This window comes from Rhinichthys klamathensis, unplaced genomic scaffold (assembly GCF_029890125.1).
Source record: "Rhinichthys klamathensis goyatoka isolate OS25496 unplaced genomic scaffold, OSU_Roscu_1.1 h1tg000309l_1, whole genome shotgun sequence".
Taxonomy (NCBI): Eukaryota; Metazoa; Chordata; class Actinopteri; order Cypriniformes; family Leuciscidae; genus Rhinichthys; species Rhinichthys klamathensis.
In genome coordinates, this window is record NW_026606827.1 from 946,420 (window position 1) to 968,130 (window position 21,711).

Consider the following 21,711-nt stretch of genomic DNA (forward strand, 5'->3'; position numbering starts at 1 on the left):
AATGTCCTGATTCGATAAGGCATTCATTCTACCTACTGAATTGTAAACTTTTACAAATTAAATAGTTAGTTGGATAGTTCACCCAAAAATGAAAACTCTGTCATTTCACCTTCATGTTGTTCCAAACATGTATGAGTTTCTGTCTTCTGTTGAACACAAAAGAAGAGATTTTGAAGAATGTTGATAACCAGATGTAGCCATTGACTTTCATAGTAGGAAAAAAGTACAATGGAAGTCTGGTTAGTGGTTACCAACATTCTTTACAATATCTTCTTTTGTGTTCAACAGAACAAAGAATCTTGTACAGGTTTAGAACAACTTGAGGGTGATTAAATGATGACAAAAGTTTCATTTTTGGGTGAACTAACCCTTTAAACGTGTGAAATGGCAAAAAATAAATAGTTTTTACGTGAGCTGTTAATAGTGAGTTGACCTATAGAGCTAGGTTAATAGTTAGCCTATGTGTGTACAGATACTCATGATCTGTGTTTCCCTATGTTCCTTTTCAGCTGGAAATATGCACTTGACAAATCTTTGAACCATCTGAACTCAGTAAAAGTAGAATGAATGATTAATCCATTCACTTTTCTGACGCTGTTGGTCAGTCTGCTTTGCGTGGATATCATGTCCTACAGTATCTGTTACATAATTTAACATCTGGTTATGTTACTCATTGACAGGAACTACCTTGGACCCCTGGCACAAAATAAAGAGTCCTGATACGCTTGTTTCATTCAACAAATTAAATACGTAAATAATAAAAGTCACAATTTAATGCAATTTAGTGAAAAACAGTAAGTTACATATTTTGCCTAATTGTGGTTTCTCATATAATGTTCAGATTAGGTTATTTTATAGTTTTCTATCTTTAGATTCAGCTCAATATATAAAAATTATGCTTCAGACACTGCTGTAAATGCATCAGCGTATTTAGATTTAGAGTCGCACCTTTCCAACACTGAGTCTGCCAATCCATTTCCAAGCCACAGTATTAGGGCCTCAAAGCTCTAATATATAATGTATACAGTAATCACACACCTCAGCAAAGTGCACAAACATGTAAAAGTGTTTGCTATTTACCAGTCTAAGTCACGCTACCTCGCATAGACTGATGTGGGTAGACGATGTGTTTTCATAGGATTATTTTCTCGAGCTAATGCCACGGTAAAAATGCAGCTTTATACAGAACAAAACATTTGTTCAAGCTTCCTTAAGTCAGAACATTCCCTCTTGAAGAGATAGTTCATATAGTTTGATAGTTTTTTGTGTGTGTGTTTTGTAGAAGAAAGTCATAGCCAAGATTGGATGGTTGAGTAAATGGTGACAGGATAAAACCTTTTGGGTGAACTATCCCTTTAAGACCCATAATCTAAGTGATAGTTCTCAACCAATTTTTAGTTACGAGTAGATCTAACATAAAAGACGCATTATACACTTTCTTCACTTTCTTAGCTTTCTTCACGGTTGTCTGCATTTTGAGTAAATTGCATTTATTTTAGTGTCTGAAAGTAAAGTTTCTCGGGGGACAGGGTCATATAATTTCTTGGAAAGGATTATTTCCTGCTCTCACCATTAATGCAGCCAATGAGACGAGACCTTATAGTCATTTGAGGGGTTATTCTAAGCTATCTCTTTCTTATCTGTTCTCATAGAACAAGTACACACTTTTTCCAGGTGCTGTCAGCCTGTGACTTGTGACTGAGATCATGCACACCAAGGAAAACTCATGGTAAATTTTAGTTTTATGTCATTAATATATACTATACATACCAGAGAATGAGTAAAGGAACATATTTGATGAAAACATATTTACATTTTCTGTTTACTAAAAGTGTCAGTCGATAATGTAATTTGGATTCACAGCTGTTATCTTAGAGTAAGATCCTTTATGCATTTAATCAAATCAGTAAGGCCAATACAAAATATCAGTCCTGCCAAACACAACTCACAATACGGAGACTATGCAGAATTATCTTCAAATGAGATGCAAATTAAATAGAGCCTTGACAACTGCATGCTGTAAATTTGCGTTTAGGACTCGTCAAAACTGCTTTTAGAAACTGTAAATGTGTCCACTGTTTGCATGTTCACTTTGATTTCTACTTATTTTTTACCAGCTTTAACCACATTACGCCAGCTTAATATTCTCAGCTTTTTTGCCAGCATATTTTCAACTATCAAGAGGGTCTCTGTGGTTTCATTTATATTAGTTAATTTCCTGTGTGCTATGCCATTTTATTTCCATAACTGACTCCGGAAATCTTGTGATGTAATAAAAATGATGCAAAATTATTACAGTTTGATTGTTCTTACATTATGGGGGGATTTAATGTCAAATATGGCGTAATTTTATGTCAAATATGGCGTATTGATATCTGATCATGATGTTGATATTACATAAAAATGTCTTGATGATCTCCGAAATATTAACATGTTTCTCATTGTAAGCATCGGCTGATAATCAGATGATTGTTTATTTTCACTTTGTATCTTATCAGACACAATTTGAGCAGTTATCAATGTGACCTGTTCTAATGTGTCTTTCTTTCTCTCGACTCAGCTGCTGTTCCTTTGAGGACTGCAAACTGACTACAGAATGGCTGCTGAGCAGGACGAGACACAGGCCAAAGATAGCTATCGTGTGCGGCTCTGGACTGGGACTTCTCGCAGACAGTGTCTCAAATAAACAGATCATCCGCTATGAGGACATTCCCAATTTCCCAGTGAGCACAGGTAACCGGATTCATGGAAGTGTATCAGAGCTGAATTAATGGAACAGTTTACAACTTTCTTTCTCGCTCCTTTCTTTTTCTTTCTTTCGAAAGAAACAACCCTCTACACAATACATTTTAGTTGCCATATTCAGTAATAAATAAAAGGATGAAGTCGTGGATGTTCTTATGTTAATTTGCATAGTGTGGTCATTTCAGTCAGCATATTGAGTCTAAAAAATGGCACTGGACAGATACAGGAGTTGTTTGAGGGAATCTGAAAGCACAGAGGTTTTCATTCTGTCCCTCATTGTATTGTATGGTTAACAAATTATGCCCAGCTCCTGGTAATATGAGCTACAAAATGAATAACTACTGCCTATGAATAAAATATTATGACTGGAGCAAAAATAGCCCCTAATATCTGCCACAGGGAGTTCATACTATGATATCTTTGACAGGTTTAAATATTAATATGGTGAGGTGAATAATCTTGGGAAGTGTTCAGATGCATCAAATGATATTTGCACTACCTGTAGCAGGTGTGTGTGTGTGTGTGTGTGTGTGTGTGTGTGTGTGTGTGTGTGTGTGTGTGTGTGTGTGTGTGTGTGTGTGTGTGTGTGTGTGTGTGTGTGTGTGTGTGTGTGTGTGTGTGTGTGTGTGTGTGTGTGTGTGTGTGTGTGTGTGTGTGTGTGTGTGTGTGTGTGTGTGTGTGTGTGTGTGTGTGTGTGTGTGTGTGTGTGTGTGTGTGTGTGTGTGTGTGAGTGCGTGTGTGTGTGACTGATGGCTGAAGAATAAGAGCCCTTGTAAATAAGGGAAAGTATAATAAGGGTCTTAGAATCCATTTGTGTTGTCATTCTTTCTCTAATCCACTTCATAATTTAAATTTGCTGGTTTAGACTAACAGAGAAATGACTGACAGTTTGAATAATGAGAATGAACTATGGATGCTCTGTGCTCATTTTTTAAATGATAAATTCTTCACATTGCCCATTGCATCATTCATTTAAATCAGCAAGTGTCAAATCAAAATCAAATCAGTCAAAATCAGACAAAATATGGACAAAATAGACAATATACTCACACATAACTGTAACAGGTAGTAAAAATGTGATTTGATGCATTTTAAGAAGTGATTATATACAATCATAATATTAATATGATTATACTTAATTATCATTCATATTGCATTCAAGTGCATATTATTATTATTTTGTATATTTTTTATATTAATCTGTCTATATATATATATATAGAGAGAGAGAGAGAGAGAGAAAGAGAGAGAGAGAGACAGATTAATATAATAAAAAATAATAATACATATTTTTAAAGTTATACAGTGTATATATACACTCACCGGCCACTTTATTAGGTACCCCATGCTAGTAACGGGTTGGACCCCCTTTTGCCTTCAGAACTGCCTCAATTCTTCGTGGCATAGATTCAACAAGGTGCTGGAAGCATTCCTCAGGGAGTTTGGTCCATATTGACATGATGGCATCACACAGTTGCCGCAGATTTGTCGGCTGCACATCCATGATGCGAATCTCCCGTTCCACCACATCCCAAAGATGCTCTATTGGGTTGAGATCTGGTGACTGTGGAGGCCATTTTAGTACAGTGAACTCATTGTCATGTTCAAGAAACCAATTTGAAATGATTAGAGCTTTGTGACATGGTGGAAGTAGCCATCAGAGGATGGGTACATGGTGGCCATAAAGGGATGGACATGGTCAGAAACAATGCTCAGGTAGGCCGTGGCATTTAAACGATGCCCAATTGGCACTAAGGGGCCTAAAGTGTGCCAGGAAAACATCCCCCACACCATTACACCACCACCACCAGCCTGCACAGTGGTAACAAGGCATGATGGTTCCATGTTCTCATTCTGTTTACGCCAAATTCTGACTCTAACATCTGAATGTCTCAACAGAAATCGAGACTCATCAGACCAGGCAACATTTTTCCAGTCTTCAACTGTTCAATTTTGGTGAGCTCTTGCAAATTGTAGCCTCTTTTTCCTATTTGTAGTGGAGATGAGTGGTACCTGGTGGAGTCTTCTGCTGTTGTAGCCCATCCGCCTCAAGGTTGTGCGTGTTGTGGCTTCACAAATGCTTTGCTGCATACCTCGGTTGTAACGAGTGGTTATTTCAGTCACTGCTGCCCTTCTATCAGCTCGAACCAGTCTGGCCATTCTCCTCTGACCTCTGGCATCAACAAGGCATTTCCGCCCACAGAACTGCCGCTCACTGGATGTTTTTTCTTTTTCGGACCATTCTCTGTAAACCCTAGAGATGGTTGTGCGTGAAAATCCCAGTAGATTAGCAGTTTCTGAAATACTCAGACCAGCCCTTCTGGCACCAACAATCATGCCACGTTCAAAGTCACTCAAATCACCTTTCTTCCCCATACTGATGCTCGGTTTGAACTGCAGGAGATTGTCTTAACCATGTCTACATGCCTAAATGCACTGAGTTGCCGCCATGTGATTGGCTGCTTAGAAATTAAGTGTTAACGAGCAGTTGGACAGGTGTACCTAATAAAGTGGCCGGTGAGTGTATATACACTGTATAACTTTCAAAATATGTACTTCATCTTGTCACTTATTTTTCATAAAAACTAATTTCGATAATTAGTCATTTTTAAGCATTACTAAATTTATCTCAGAACTGTTCTCATTACACTCACTGTTTTGCCAATTTGTGACAATCTGATTTAAAAAAAAACTCAGGCGGCATGCACTGAAACGTTCATTTGCTCATTCATTTTTACAATGTTGCAGGAAATACATTTCACGGTGAATGTAATAAGCCCCCTCTCTGAATGAGTTTTTTTCTCAGAGCCATTCATCAATGCTCATGCAAGAAAGGAGGAATCGGCCCCTGGAAAAACAGAGCTATTATTCCAGCAGAACCTCATTACGCTGCAGGTTTTAGGGCCAAATACATCTCATCAGCCAAAATTCAAGGTTATATTTACATAAGCTTACATTCACTTGGCTCAGTCGGCCTGTTCCCATGTCAAAGTAAGTTCCTGAAGCCACAAACAAACTGCAGCCTCCTACTGGCTCATAACGTTAGAAAACAATGTTTGCTCCACCTGTTTCTTGATTGCCACCTCCACCTGTTTCTTCCATTCTTGATGACATCAGCAGTCATCCCTAAGCAGCAGGTATTAACTTTTTTTACGATTGTTGAATGAGCAAAGTGAACATGCAAATGCAAATCAATGAACTTCTAAATACAGCGAGCCAAGCCAGCAGGATCTCTTAGACTTGGGGACAGTCAGTCAGTTAACGCCATATTATAGAAAAGGATTAGATGACATCTGTTATCAACGGCAGCATCTGACCTTTTATTTGCACATTACAGAGAGGTTTTGCGTTAGATGAATAACCCCTTAGGTAGACGTAATATATTAGGGAGAGAGCAAAGAGTAAATTCTTTACAGCAGGAGGTTCTTTATTGGGGAGAGACAGCTTTAGAGCCCAATACACTGCATTTTTATCATTAAGAAGCTTCATACATCACACTGTGGTTGTGGTAGAGTAATATTTATTTATTTTTCACAGGGAAATATTTACAGACTAATTTTACTATGCCAAACATGGCATTAAACAAAAACTACTTGCATGATTTACTAAAGACCTGCAGTGAAAAATTAGAAATGGAAATGTGTGGACAGTTGTTTTTGCACCTGACCTTATTTCATATGCATTTAGGAGTTTCCCTTTCAGTTTCAAAGTTTATGGGAGGAGAGTATTTAAATAAATCATGCCACGTGAGGTTTGCGGTAGTCTATTTGAGCCATTATTTAACACCCAAAAAAGCATTTCTTGTCCCATTTTGCGCTTGCCATGGCTGCGTTAATTTACCCTGGTTAGTAAATCTGGCCCTAAATGGTTTTGTAGAGATTGTCGTTCTTAGTTATGTGAAATGCTGCAATTACATTGTGTCTCCCTTGATCTTTTACCTCCAAAAATGTTGCTCTTATGATATTATCTTCTCAAGTTGGTGTATTTGGATATGATTACATTCTTAAATGATGCAAAACAGTGTGTTGAACTGCAATATGTTATATATATATATAAAATTACAATTTACAAATGACAAATTAACGCCCATACACTTTTAGGGCAGGAAAAAGATGATGGTGATGATGTTGAGGAGGAAGAGGAAGAAGAAAATCTGTACAAATAACAGGGTTCCAGGACCTTCAGTGCTTGGACCCCTAAATATATATATAAAAAAAATATAAAATAAAAATATTGATATGTATATATACATTATATTATACAAAAAAAGAGTAAGCATGTTCCCTTTCGTAGTCACTCCGAGTTACGTCGGATGACGGAGAATGGGGGTTTCGCCAGAAAGCCTATCATCTTCGAGTATTAAAAAACGAGCCTATGGCAATGAAATGCCATGGGTCTGCGGAATTTGCATAATGTATCTCCGCCCCACCGCGTGGGTATTTAAGGAGAGACACCTGCAACAGCAGATCATGTTTTCGCTTCGGAGCCAAGAGCATCTCTTCACTCCACAAGCCAAATTCTGAGTTTTCTCAGTGACTAGATCTCTTCGAGACGAGCGAACTCTCCGGTGTTGGTGTGACGGCGGTATCCAGCGAGTTTCACATTGCCTGCGAGCTGAGCAGTGGTCTGCCAGTCTGTGTGTTCTCCCTGGTCGCTTCAACATCCGCGGAGTTTTTCCTCTCACTAAAGAGCTGCACGCGGCACGTCTTTTTAAAGACGCGTCTTTCTAAAGACGATCTGCCCGTGTTTTTCTGAGTGTGGTATTCTGATAGATTCAGCTGATGGGCGCGAGCGCTGTTTTGAGTGTTTGGGCTTTGATCGCGCTCAGACAGCGCTCGTGGGTGTGTCACGTTCTCTCACTGGGAACGTGACCATCGCAATGTAACGGTCGAGACTCAATGAGCTCAATGAGTGAGAGTCCCCTCATCCACACCCCGATCTATTTTTCTCCACGTGAGATAATACTTCGGCTGGTGGCCAGGGTGACCTAAGACGGCAGGTTTGGAACTAAACCGACGAAAAATTCCTCGGTCCACACCCCGTCTTTCACATTGCAACCTGCGTGGTCCCAGGTGAGTTCGCCGGCCCGCCCGCGGTCTCATTCGGTCCCCCGGCTGATGAAATCATGTATCACCGCATCACAAGGTGAGCTGGAGTCCTCTAGAGATGATGGCTCGTCTGTGCTGCCGTCCTCGGATGTGCTAGCATAACGAGTTTGATCCAGAGTGCACAGCTATGCTTCCCGGGTGATTGGTTTTTGGGGGTGGCGAACCCAAATCCTTTCTACCCGGACGTGCATGAAGAGATCATGAGATCGTGGAAGTCTCCTTGACTTTTCGCGACTGCTCAGTGGCCTCTTCCGCCTTCTCTGCCCTTGTAGAGGCCGCGGCCTAGGGTGCACTGGGGTTCCCCCTGTGGAGTGTTCTGTGGCAACACTTATGTGTCCCCACAGCGCCTCCACCTGGCGTGGCGACTCTTAAGCACCCCTCCAATGCCTGTAGGTTCTTGTCTACTCCGGTGGCGGGGACCTATAGAGCTGCGGGGCAGGCTGCCACCTCACTGCGTGTTACTGCCATCCTCCTGGGTGTTCAATGACATGCACGAGGGTAGGGCTGATTCAGGGCTCATCCTTGAGCTGCCTGCCGTCACCGACCTTGCTCTCCGAGCGACGTAGGTGACCGCACGCTCCCTGAGTCAGGTGATGTCCACATAGGTGGTCAGACACCTCTGGCTAACCTGGTTGATGTGCGCGAGGCTGAGTGATTTCGTTTCCTCAACTCCCCCATATCCCAGGCTGGCCTCTTCGGCGGCGCGGTCGAGGACTCTGCCCAACAGTTCTCGGCCGCCCAGAAGTGGACTGTGGCTATTTTGTCTGACCCCGCAGCTTTGCTGCCTCCAGCTGCCGGCTCAGACGCCTCAGTCCGCTTGCTGCCGAATGCGCCCTCCTGCGACTGCAGCACCGGGCCGCGCCGTGGAGGTGGTCGCAGGAAGGCCCCTGCCCGTACCGGTCCCGCAGCCCCGCCAAGGCCAGGCTTGCGGCGCTCCCGTTACGGGCAGCTCAGATGTGGGTTGCAGTTCTTCAGGGAGTGGTTGCAGGGCCATTCCTTCCCCCGGTGGAGGGCTGGGGGAGAATCTGTCTAAACCAAAGAGCTGCATCCCATCTCTGAGCCCTCAGAGGGCCGGACGACAGTGCGCAACGCTCCCGGGCCTTGCCGCTCTCGTCCCCCTCTGTCTCTGAGGGCGCGGATGACAGTGTGTGCCGTCTCCGGACCACACCACTCTCGTCCCCCTCTGTCGCCAGACCCCTGGCAGAGCAGACCCCCGTGGAACGCTGGTCCTTCCCTGGTCTCCTCTGTCAGGACGCGGAGCATGACCGTGCCCCCACACCGGGCCGCTATGCCACCCACGCTTGGGCCGGTCACTCCGCTTCGCTGCCCCTCCGGGGGGACGTCTGTCGTTCGGATGTTTCCGCTGGTTCAGTTCTTGGGAGCTTGGTTAGAGCTTCCCTACCTGTCCCGCTGGGTCGCCCGAACTATCAGGCTCGGCTATGCGATCCAATTCGCATGGTCTCCTCCCCGCTTCAGGGGAGTCCGTTTACTTTGGTCGGTGGCAATGCCCCGATCATGAGAGGGGAGGTTGCCACCCTGCTGGCGAAGGGTGCAATCGAGACTGTCCCTCCAGCCGAAATGAGGTCAGGGTTTTACAGCCCGTACTTCATTGTCCCCAAGAAGACCGGTGGGTTACGGCCAATCCTGGATCTGCGCGTCTTGAGCCGCTCCCTTCACAGGCTGCCGTTCAGGATGCTCACGACCAAACGGATTTTCGAATGCGTGCGGCCACAGGATTGGTTTGCAGCGATAGACCTGAAGGACGCCTACTTTCATGTCTCCATTTTACCTCGACACAGACCGTTTCTTCGGTTTGCTTTCGAGGGGCAGGCATACCAGTACGCAGTTCTCCCATTTGGGTTGGCTCTGTCTCCTCGCTTCTTTACAAAGGTCGTCGAGGCAGCCCTTGTTCCCCTGCGCAAACATGGGGTTCGCATCCTGAATTACCTCGACGACTGGCTAATATTAGCTCACTCTCGAGTCCAGGTTTCCGAACACAGAGACCTAGTGCTCCGGCACCTAGCCCGTCTGGGCCTTCGGGTCAACTGGGAGAAGAGCAAACTTTGCCCCGTGCAGAGGATCTCTTTTCTCGGTATGGAGATAGACTCGGTCGCCATGTCCGCGCAGCTTACGAGCCAGCTTACGAGCGACTTGTCTTCGACAGTTCGAGGGCAAGAGTGCGGTCCCACTGAAACTTTTTCAGAGGCTCCTGGGGCATATGGCATCCGCAGCCGCGGCAACGCCACTCGGATTGCTTCATATGAGACCGCTTCAGCTGTGGCTTCGCGATCGGGTCCCGAGGTGGGCATGGGTTCCAATAACTCCGACCTGCCGTCAGTCCTTCACCCCGTGGCGGAACCTCAGCTTTCTACGGGCCGGAGTTCCCCTAGAACGAGTTTCCAGGCATGTTGTTGTCTCCACAAATGCCTCTGCCACGGGCTGGGGCACCATGTGCAATGGACATGCAGCCGCGGGCTCCTGGACAGGACCCCAGCGCCTCATGCATGTCATTTGCCTCGAGTTGCTGGCAGTACGCCTTGCCCTGCACCGCTTCCACGCGCTGCTCCAGGGTCAACACGTACTTGTCCGTTCTGACAATACCGCGAGAGTAGCGTACATCAACCATCAGGGTGGTCTACGCTCTCGCCGTATGTCGCAACTCGCACGCCACCTCCTCTTATGGAGTCAGAAGCACCTGAGGTCCCTTCGTGCTATTTACATTCCAGGAGAGCGGAACCTTGCAGCCGACGAGCTGTCACAGCTCCGGCCAACCTCTGGCGAATGGCGACTCCATCCCCAGTCGGTCCAGCTGATATGGGACCAGTTCGGGGACGCACAGATATATCTGTTTGCCTCCCACGACTCATCCCATTGCGCCCTGTATTACTCCCTGTCCGAGGGCACGCTCGGCACGGACGCACTGGCGCACAGCTGGCCGCAGGGCCTACGCAAATATGCGTTTCCCCCAGTGAGCCTTCTCGCACGGACTCTGTGCAAGATCAAGGAGGACGAGGAGCAGGTCATATTGGTCGCCCCATACTGGCCCACCAAGACCTGGTTCTCCGAACTGATACTCCTCGCGACAGCACCTCCTTGGCCAATTCCTCTGAGGAAGGAACTCCTTTCTCAGAGACGGGGCACCCTATGGCACCCTCGTCCCGATCTTTGGAGACTCCACGTGTGGCTCCTGGACGGGACGAGGCAGGTCTGAGTACCCTGCCACCTGCAGTGGCGGCTACCATCACTTCCGCTAGAGCGTTGTCCACGAGACACGTCTACCCGTTGAAGTGGAACCTCTTCGTCAACTGGTGCTCTTCTCGGCGAGAAGATCCCAGGAGATGCTCGTTCGGTGTCGTGCTTTCCTTTCTGCAAGACGGGCTGGAGCGAAGGCTGTCTCCCTCCACCCTGAAGGTGTATGTGGCCGCTATCGCCGCTTATCACGATGCAGTTGAAGGTAAGTCTCTGGGAAAGCACGACCTGATCATCAGGTTCCTGAGAGGAGCGAGGAGACTGAATCCTCCTCGCCCTCCTCTCGTACCCTCTTGGGACCTCTCAGTGGTCTTATATGCCCTGCAGAGGGCTCCCTTTGAGCCTCTGCAATCAGTGGAGATTAAGTTCCTGTCAATGAAGACAGTGCTCCTGGTTGCACTGGCCTCCATCAAGAGGGTGGGGGATCTGCACGCACTCTCCGTTGACGAAGCGTGCCTGGAATTCGGGCCGGCCTGCTCTCACGTGATCCTGAGACCCCGGCCTGGATATGTACCCAAGGTTCCCACCACTCCCTTCCGGGACCAGGTGGTGAACCTGCAAGCGCTGCCCCTGGAGGATGCAGACCCAGCCTTGGCACTGCTCTGTCCAGTACGCGCCCTCCGTGCTTACGTAGACAGGACGCAGTGTTTCAGGACCTCAGACCAGCTCTTTGTCTGTTATGGTGAGAAGCTGAAGGGAAAGGCTCTCTCCAAGCAAAGGTTATCCCACTGGATAGTGGACGCCATTGCTTTGGCATACCAGCAGCAAGGTCGACCGTGCCCCCTTGGTGTGACCGCCCACTCCACCCGGAGTGTGGCGTCCTCTTGGGCTTTAGCGCGTGGCGCCTCGCTAACAGACATCTGCAGAGCTGCAGGCTGGGCGACACCCAACACATTCGCCAGATTTTACAATCTCCGAGTGGAGCCAGTCTCCGCCCATGTACTGTCTTTTTCAAGCTGACATGGGAGCCGTTAGGTGTCTCGCTTGCTCGCCATTCCAATCCACGGACTGGATACGTGCGATATTTCCTCAGGTAGCCTTCCTCTCTGAAGCCCTGAGTTCCTCCAGCACTGTTGACGCTGGCGCCAGTGTCTATTGCCTGTGCGCTGGCTAGGTGCCTCCGTGTGCATGGTTCCTCCTCTGAGTAACCCCCACATGTGTATTTCCACTGTAAGCCTCTTTGAGCATGTGTCTTTCCCTCGGCAAGCCACCTTGCCACTCCTGGAGTTGAAAGTTGCCACCCCACGGGCTGGTCACTCCAGTGTTCCCCCATATGAAGCCCCCTCGGCCATATGTGTATTCTTAAGTCCTCCCTATGGGTAGGCATGCTGCGGCATATCTCCCCTGAGATATGCTTCCCAGTGTACCTTGGTATTCCTGTGTTAAGTAGGACTCCTTCGTCCGTGCCTATATCACGACAGGGAGGTCAGACTTCGCAGGGCACTGGAAGACAGCTGTGAAGGTGGCGTGATTACATGGGGACCCCCATTCTCCGTCATCCGACGTAACTCGGAGTGACTACGAAAGGGAACGTCTCGGTTACGGATGTAACCCTCGTTCCCTGAGTAGGGAACGGAGACGTTACGTCTCCCTGCCACTTCCGCTGTACCGCTGGGTAGACGCCTGAGTTCAGTCTCGGCTCCTCAGCGAAGACATGATCTGCTGTTGCAGGTGTCTCTCCTTAAATACCCACGCGGTGGGGCGGAGATACATTATGCAAATTCCGCAGACCCATGGCATTTCATTGCCATAGGCTCGTTTTTTAATACTCGAAGATGATAGGCTTTCTGGCGAAACCCCCATTCTCCGTCATCCGACGTAACGTCTCCGTTCCCTACTCAGGGAACGAGGGTTACATCCGTAACCAAGACGTTTTTCACTGATATGTTTGTCTCTTTATGCATAGTTCCTGGTCATGAAGGGTGCCTGGTGTTTGGTCAAATCAAAGGCGAGTCCTGTGTCTTCATGCAAGGAAGGTTCCATCTGTACGAGGGTTACTCATTGTGCAAGGTGAGCTCAAATAAACAGTTTGATGCCTCTATTGCAGGTGCTACCACAGCCATATTGTTGTTTATCTTGCCCTTAACTGATATAACTTCATCTTGCCTTTCGATACGGTTCTTAGCTGTGTCCATTTATAATACAAGCACAGTGGTTTCTTTACTTGAAGTAAAAGCTATATCACAGATCCCGTTTTTGTTGAAGCTGTGGCATCGCTGTCGTGTAAAGTATTGTGTTGTCTGGCGTGCGTTTCAAGCAGTGGCCTTGGTTCCTTTTAGCATCACCTCAAGGACAAGTAAACTCATTGTAAACAGCTCCTATTTGTTTAAAACAGAGAGGAGCTGTTGCCTCCAGTATGGGTCATTAACTTTATCTGTCCCAACCAGAAGATGCATGAATACCGAGGCTGAATGCTGAGAAAGCAGGTGTGGAGGAGAAACAAACTGCTCCTGTCACTCTGGTATCAAAGCAGTTCATTGACAATATTCAGCTTGCTCTCGTAGTCGTTTGTGAACAGGAAAACAGTTTTGTGAATGCATTAGCATGTTGACTATGAAAAATATGATATTAATCATGAATATTTTTTCACATCGGTTAAAAGTCCTTGTTAATCTATAAGTTTTCAAATGTTAATTTACCCCGGAGTTCAACCAAGCAGCATGATTTGTGTGAGCTCTTGGCTTTCTCTCCATCAAAGTCTGCAGGGGAATACATTATCTGTTGCACATGGGGCCAGAGAGACACTTTTTACTAATTTACCAAGGAATCTGCAACCTCTTGCCCTGGAGTGGGACTGTCACTGTAATTGCAGCCCTGACAGCATGACACAATGCATTACAATCAGTTGTCATGGCCACCATGCCCTCTATAGCCAGCCAAAAGCTTTTTACTCTTAATATGAGGCTGGGGCATTACATCCATCATTCCCCTGTATTATCAAACTCAAGCTTTTCACAACACTATTTTGTTTTTAATGTCTTAATGGCTGTGGCACATAAACACCCACTGCAGCCCAATTTGCATATCTGTCCTAAATAGGATGCAGGAAAACAATTCGCGTATGTCAGATCAAATCAGGCAGATGTTAAAAACAGTGAGGCAAATGTCCCTAATATAGTATTTTCACCCATGACATTACCAGCACAACATCCCAACATTTGGGCGAGGCGTTGGGTACATATTTTTTTCATTTACTGTTTCTATTAAAAAAAATGACAAGGATTGAGCGAAAGAACCTGCCATAGCATTGGGAATGTAATTATGTATTGTAAGGCAGGGCTGCCAACTTTTCAGTTTAGCCTGGAGTGAGAATTACAGATGGGGTGGTGGGGGGTGATTCGATTCATAAGCTTGCGATTCAATTCTGATCTTGATTCAATATTGATTAATTTGGCTAAATATCAGTAAGAGTAGGGCCTTTACATTTTTCTTAAGGAATCAAATCTCTCTCAACTAATTCTGTAAACAGCCTAATATTTTTTTACGACAGAAGAGTAAAATAATAAAAACATAATATAGTGCATATATTTAGCAAAATGAGAGTTTATTCTTCTTGCTAACTAACATGTAAAATGGTCATCGATTGGCTTTACGTGACATATTTTTCACAATAAAAGATTTAGTCACGTCTTTCTGCCGTTGAAACACTCATTGAATGACTACATGAGACTATAATACATTTTACTAAGCTGTGCTTTATCTTTCAGCGTACCTTCTGATGTTCATTCATGTTTATTTGGTGCTATAACTAATAAAGAGGAGCGCAGATACAGCGATCTGTCATGCCACATTTGTTTGAATTCTGTAATAAAATTTACAAAATTTGAAAGCTGAGACTGTTTCATATCAAAAGTAATCTGCTCTGTCGTTGCGTTGTCAGTGTCCTCTTTGCTTTGCAATGTTTAGTCTTTATTTTTTTATTCATTTAGAAGCTCAACCAATCTGGTTATTAAATCTTTTGTCAAACTGTGACAGCTGGTTTTGTACCTTCAGTCCACTGTTCATTTCGCTTTAGCTGACTCATATCTGTGAGTCACTGTGCAAATCGGTGCCAACTCACTGTATCCTAAAATTGGACCCAACTCATTTCCATTACAGTTTATGATGCAAACTTGCTTTCATGTTTGCCCTTGGTAACACAAACAGTTATTATGGCTTCTTTAAGTGATCTCATTGTTGTGGAGCGCTGTGCTTTGGAGGGTAATTGGACAGTCGAGATTAGTTAGCCCTTCACTGACCTCTGTTTCTCTGCAGCAAGTAAAGCAGCTTTATGGTGTTCAGATGCATTTAGTGGGCTTGTCTCAACTGTACGCATCTCTAGACTGTACTGGGGGGTTTTCATTCCACTACCCTACTTCTGCTTTCTGTTTTTCAGAAATAAACAGAGAGTTGATAGGTCATTATTGTGTGGCCTCGTAATATAAGTGTCATTGAGCAGTTTAAGCCATCGGATGTTTCCTAATATTTATGCTTTATGTCAGTTCACTCAACAGTAAACTGAACCGGCGTGATTTTCATGTCTCTCACACCACAGATTTCCGCTCTCTTGTTACAAATGCAATTGACACCATCTTGCATCTCAGTTACTGATATAGTGGCAGTGACCTCAGAGATTTCTGTATTAATATCACTGTAATATTGTTGCAACTGTGTTCGTCTTGTTACTTGGCTGAATTGTTTTGCAATTGTATTTGACTGTTATTTTTGTTAACAGAAGTTTTAAGAAACTATACAGGCAAAATCATAAAATAATTTCAATTCACATCAATGTTTCATGCACGTATTTATTTACATGCAGACTTATCATACATAACAGAAACCAGGCGTATAGACATTTTTTTATATTCAAATGATGCAATTTGCATACTACTTCAGTGAATCCGATGCTAAAAGGACACAGACAGCGCGCGCAAATAGCCCAAAAAATGCAATCAGCGAGTGCAATCCATTCTCAGTGAATTCCCTGAAATTGAAATAAATGCCAATTCATGATACAGTGCCAAGACATACAAGATTCTCTTATAGACATATTATCATTATTACTCTGTAATAGTGCGCATTAATCAAACTGCGGGTGATGGGTAACCTATAATGCAGCACCATAGACCAATTCTCTCAGGAGAGTTAAAGACTCAAATATGAAGCGATTTGATCTCTGAGAGTTTACGTTCCACAAAGAAGTCATCTTTGATTTAAAGGGTACCAAACTGAGGCGTATTTTCTGGTCCACATCGGCGACCCGTCTGTGTATATCTGTAATGGCCGTGTTCCTCGTGGAAGCCCCACACGTCCACCCTGGTTCATCAGCTGGAGAGCAGGCTGACAGACTGTGACATCCCTCTTGAGCTGTGCTGTACTGAGCCCCCAAGTACATTATTCATCTCCTGCTCACACTGACACCTCCCTTAATGGCTCCCTGCTCTACACTCCTATATTTATCCCATTTGGAATTACTAAAGCTTATTTAATACCTGCCTAAAACTGTGGTTACTAGGCACTGTGGGGTACCATTGCACATTTAAGCATGTGGATATTGTCATACCCACGTGGTCTTCTGAAATGAAAGAAGGCTTTTTTTTTCCAATTGCCCATAAATTTGATCAAATAAATTGAAACTTCATTACATATAAATATATAAAAATATTCTATTCTATTTGTTTTGCTTTATTTCTGTACTGTCAGTAATTTTCTTATCTAAATTTTGAGAAGACACACCTGCCACTTGATATTTTTATTCCATTAAAAACATCTGGAGCTGAAGGGGCCATTGTTGGGCCAACATATACCCCTGGTTTCACAGACAAGGCTTAAGACTAGTCCTGGACTAAAATGCATGTTTGAGTTGTTTTTAACTGAAAGCAACTTGCACTGACATTTTTTAAGAATGCAGTCCATTGTTTTGTCTCAAGAAACATGCCAGTAATGTTTTTTTCTAAGACACGTTTATAAAAGCTACTTATATGTCCTAATTGAAGAGACCTGATCCTCTGTTAAACCAGGCCTAAGTATCATTCATTTAATAATTTAAAAGTGAAAATAATATGTCAGAGAGATCCTGCTGTATAACAGCTTGTGTTTTCTGGGGATTTTTCCAGGTCACGTTCCCCGTGCGGATCTTCAAGCTGATGGGTGTGGAGATCATTATCGTAACAAACGCCTCTGGAGGTCTTTGTCAGGATTTCAAAGTGGGAGACATTATGGTCATTAAGGACCATATTAACTTGCCGGGGTTTGCTGGACAGCACCCACTGTGTGGACCCAATGATGAACGGTACGCAGATAAGGGAAAGAAAAAGGCAGAATAAAGTGTGAAAGAGTGAGAGTTATTATTTTACAGAATTGTTTTCCATTTTATGAAAAAGATGGTGCATGTTCTTTCTTGTCTTCCTCAGATTTGGGATCCGGTTTCCTTGTATGTCTGATGCTTACAGCAAAGACTTGAGGAAATTAGTTTTGGACATCACTGCTGAGCTGGGCTACTCTAATTTTGTGCGAGAGGGAGTCTACTGTATGGTTAGTGGACCCAACTTTGAGACCATCGCTGAGGCACGCATGCTGCACATCTTGGGGAGCGACTCTGTTGGTATGGACAGTCACAATACACAAGGGGGGAAACTGGCAAAAACGAGTATGAAAAAATTCTGAGCTTCCGCAGGGGAAATGCACAACTCAAGTTGTCAAAAACATAGGAGCACTTTATATGAAACACACTCTTTTCATCTGTGATTTAAAACTGATTTTCTGTCAGATAATCTGTGACAATTCTAAACATCTATAGGTCATATTTTAAAAATAATTTACAATCCTTTCTTAATGTATGGTTTTTCATACTCATAAATTACATTGTGCTGAAAAGTCAGTTATTGCATACAGTACTTTGAGGTAACATTAATCAATTAAGTGAAATAAAATGGTTAAAAGTTCAAATAAATCAAAAAGGGGAAAAAATTTGATTCCACTCTAAAACATCCATTAGCATAAAGTTGTAATAAGTTATTACTTGATATAAGTTATTACTTGATACAATAGATAATAGAAATAAATGCACTGACCCACTTTCAGTTTAAGTGGAAGGTTCTTGGCCATAAAAAGCTGCAATGTTTAGCAGGGTTGTTATTGTAAAATTAAAACTAAAGCTAAAACTAATAATAAATAATTTTCTATAATTGTAAAAAAAAAAAAAAAAAAAATTATAATAATAATAAGAAGAATTGATAATCTTAAACTTCAAATAAAATAAAATGTTTGCTTTGGCAACTAACTGAAATAAAAAAAGTTGAAGTACTAAAATAAATAAAACTTCTATTAAAATAAATGTATAGAACTATAAAAAATAATTAATAAAAATGCTTATTAGTTCTAGAATATTTTATTAGAACTAAACACTAATGAAAATTAACAAATGAACAGAAATAACTAAAACTTACTGAAAACAGATTATATAAATGTGAAAGCCAGTAGCCATATAACTCTGTAGCCCGAGACTGGTTGCCCATTGAAGCTAAGCAGGGTTGAGCCTGGTTAGTACCTGGATGGAGGACCTCCTGGGAAAACCAGGTTGCTGCTGGAAGAGGTGTTAGTGAGGCCAGCAGGGGGCGCTCACCCTGTGGTCTGTGTGGGTCCTCCTAACGCCCCAGTATAGTGATAGGGACACTATACTGTCAAAAAGTACTGTCCTTCGGATGAGACGTTAAACCGAGGTCCTGGCTCTCTGTGGTCATTAAAAACCCTGATTATTCCCGGCATCCTGGCCAAATTGGCCACCTAATCATCCCCATATACTTATTGACTTCATCACTGTCATCACAGTAAGCTGGCGCAATATGGCTGCCATCGCATCATTCAGGTGGATACTGCATATCGGTGGTGGTTGAGGAGATTCCCGCTTCCATGTAAAGCGCTTTGAGTACCTAGAAAAAACTAATTATTATTATTAAAGCTAACTCAAAATTAATAAATAGCCTACTAGTATATAAAGAGGATAATAATAGTTTATAAATAATAAAATTCTTCCATGCTGCATCAGGTTTCCTCTCTCTGAGGAGTTTGAATGGTTTAACTTGCTGTTTTCTTTTGTGTGTAGTGCCTCTCCTTTAATTGGTGCTTCAGGAAAATTATAGCTCGTTAAAAATGATGTGCCATATTAGCAGACCTGCCATATTAACTGATGGAAATTAGGCCCACCCAAAGGGCCAAAGTAGCCCACTTCAATCAATGTGATTATGTTAATCAGTGATATGAATAACTCTCTTGTCCATATGATTGGCATAAACTATACTTACTCCTGGTCCTCTGATGAGTTGAATGATGTCTTAGATAATTGGACTCCGATTACCAAACGGCAGCAGTGTGGGGTATGTGCTAAGTAGGCTCCTCTGGCTAGACCGGTCAACAACTGGTTCCTGTGTGCGTCCTCCCTCCTGTGTATACATCAGGACCCCAATAGTTTTCATTAAGTGTTAAGTGAGACCCAGACCTGGTCTGCTTCATTAATGAATCACCTACTGCGCCAGAACAGAAATTTAATTAAGAGTCTCTCTCTCTTTCTCTTTTCTTCCTGCTGCCCTGACAGGCATGAGCACAGTTCCTGAGGTGACGGTAGCCAAGCACTGTGGACTGCGGGTCCTTGGCCTATCACTCATCACCAACAAGGTTTCTCTTGACTACAGTCGTGAGGAGAAAGTGAATCATGAGGAGGTGCTGCAGATCAGCAAGATGAGAGCTGAGATGCTCCAGAACATGCTCATGACCTTCATCGCTCGCTCTCACCAAGTGGAGACCATCAACAACAACTGCATCTATTCAAATACCGTCTAGGGTCAATCAAACCAGTTCAATCATGGGTGCTGTGGAAGTCATGTGATTGGATACAATAGATCTAAAGGCTCTTTGTTATTTTTAGCCTTTATTTGCTTGTTTAAAAAAAAAATTCAATGTGAGACCTCACTGTGCTTTTGGAGAGGATGTATTTGATCTCCAGATTGTGATTGTTGTCTTGTTGACTTTTCCTGACTTTTCAATATGAAAAAATACAAACAATTGTAAATAAACCTCCCTATAGTTGAAATGAAACGTTTGACATCTCAATGGGAACATGTTTCAAACCATGTTTATAAGGCAAAAACAGTTCAGAATTTTGGACATCGGGCCACATTTCCAAGTTAGCCTTAGTGTTATTTATTAGTGGAGACAGTTTTCAAAAAATTTCATCCAGTCGTTCCAGTTGCATAGTTCGCCGGTGCTAGGCTAGCGCGAGTCAATGGTAACTGCTAGCCTGCCATTAAAAACAGTTTTACCCACCCCACAGTACACCAAAAGCAAATAAATTATAACGCCAGACTATCTATGTAAATGTCTGATAAGTCCATAAAAACGCTGTCCAAGGGGTAAGGGGTTAATTCTCCAGAAAATGACCATTCTTTTATCATTTACTCATCATAGAGTTGTTCCAATTCCAAACCTATGAGTGACCCTTTAATAAAAAGGAATTTTCTGTATTGAATTTTTAACAGGTGTCTTGCCCATATTTTGAATTACGCATTGCATTGCATTGTGTTTTAGAGAATCACAGATTTTTTACTTACAGTTTAAAAGCACAGCAAATAGCTCTTGATATATTGTACATGTGATAAGATTGACAAACTTACTTGGAACTACACACTTAATACACCCAGTGGGATTTATGGACCAATATTTCAAATAATTGTTACCCTGCAGACGCAGTGTCAAACCACACACTGGTTGATCAGTATTTAGACGGTGTTCTCAATATCCCCTGCTGGTAGATGCAGTGACTACATGCAAGTAAAAAAAAAAACCCATCTACCTCCTTTGACACACATTTAAATCCATTATACTGTGGATAATTAATCATTTTATAGTCCTTCAGGATATCTGAGGTTTTCTTGTCATTATAAATGTTCAAAGGAAGGTAAATTTAACTTATGTATAATTCCTGACATCAAAATGACTCCTGTCAGAGTGACAGTTAAAATGGCATAATTTCCATCGAGCATTAAGATCAACACTGAAAGTGCTAAACTGAATACAAAAGACTGCAAATCATTTAAAAGTTTTCATTAGTGTTTGCAACTTAATTATGTATATAGCATTTTCGCATAACCATTTATTGCATCATTGAGTTTTCTATTATTGTGAGCCTACGGACAAAGATTAATTTGTTTTCAAAACAATATGAACCAAACTTTTTTTTTTAAATCATACAAAGTGATTTTGCTGATCTATTTTGAAAGACGCCTAATGTTAATCAAAAATTAATGACTAAAATGTTCAGATTAGCAGATTGAAATGATAAATTAGTGCATTATCTATTTGGTCAGTCTTTTGAGAGCATAGTGACCATGTTAATAAACACTGGTGAATATGAATTTCCTATCATAGACTGCATCTCAACATCTGGAGTGTAGATGAGTTGTTTATGTGCAGGTATTTATGTGATAATGTCAGTAACGGTAAAAATACTAGCTTGGGGCAAACTATTTTGAATAACTTATATAATTTACTTTCATTGTTGCTCTTCTAAGATGCAACTTTCAGGGTCAAAAAGTCATTCTTCTAATTAGCCCCATCTTATAATGAGTATTCTTAT

General features: G+C 42.9%; 1 protein-coding gene across 1 annotated transcript; it reads left to right on the top strand.

Moving 5' to 3' along the window:
- Window positions 1-1,628: 1,628 nt before the first annotated feature.
- pnp4b (purine nucleoside phosphorylase 4b) lies at window positions 1,629-20,174 on the top strand. Its single transcript, XM_056270866.1, has 6 exons — window positions 1,629-1,729; window positions 2,561-2,733; window positions 13,009-13,112; window positions 17,198-17,373; window positions 17,495-17,685; window positions 19,675-20,174. The coding sequence occupies exons 1-6, from the start codon at window positions 1,707-1,709 to the stop codon at window positions 19,917-19,919; spliced, it is 912 nt and encodes a 303-aa protein (XP_056126841.1). The 5' UTR covers window positions 1,629-1,706; the 3' UTR covers window positions 19,920-20,174.
- The last annotated feature ends 1,537 nt before the right edge of the window (window positions 20,175-21,711 follow it).

Bases quoted from the DNA above. Each gene is read 5' to 3' on its own strand.
- pnp4b (XM_056270866.1), top strand. From the start codon at position 1,707: ATGCACACCAAGGAAAACTCATG. The intron at 2,734-13,008 runs GTAACCGGATTC...CTTTATGCATAG, and splicing joins CAATTTCCCAGTGAGCACAG to TTCCTGGTCATGAAGGGTGC. The intron at 13,113-17,197 runs GTGAGCTCAAAT...GGATTTTTCCAG, and splicing joins AGGGTTACTCATTGTGCAAG to GTCACGTTCCCCGTGCGGAT.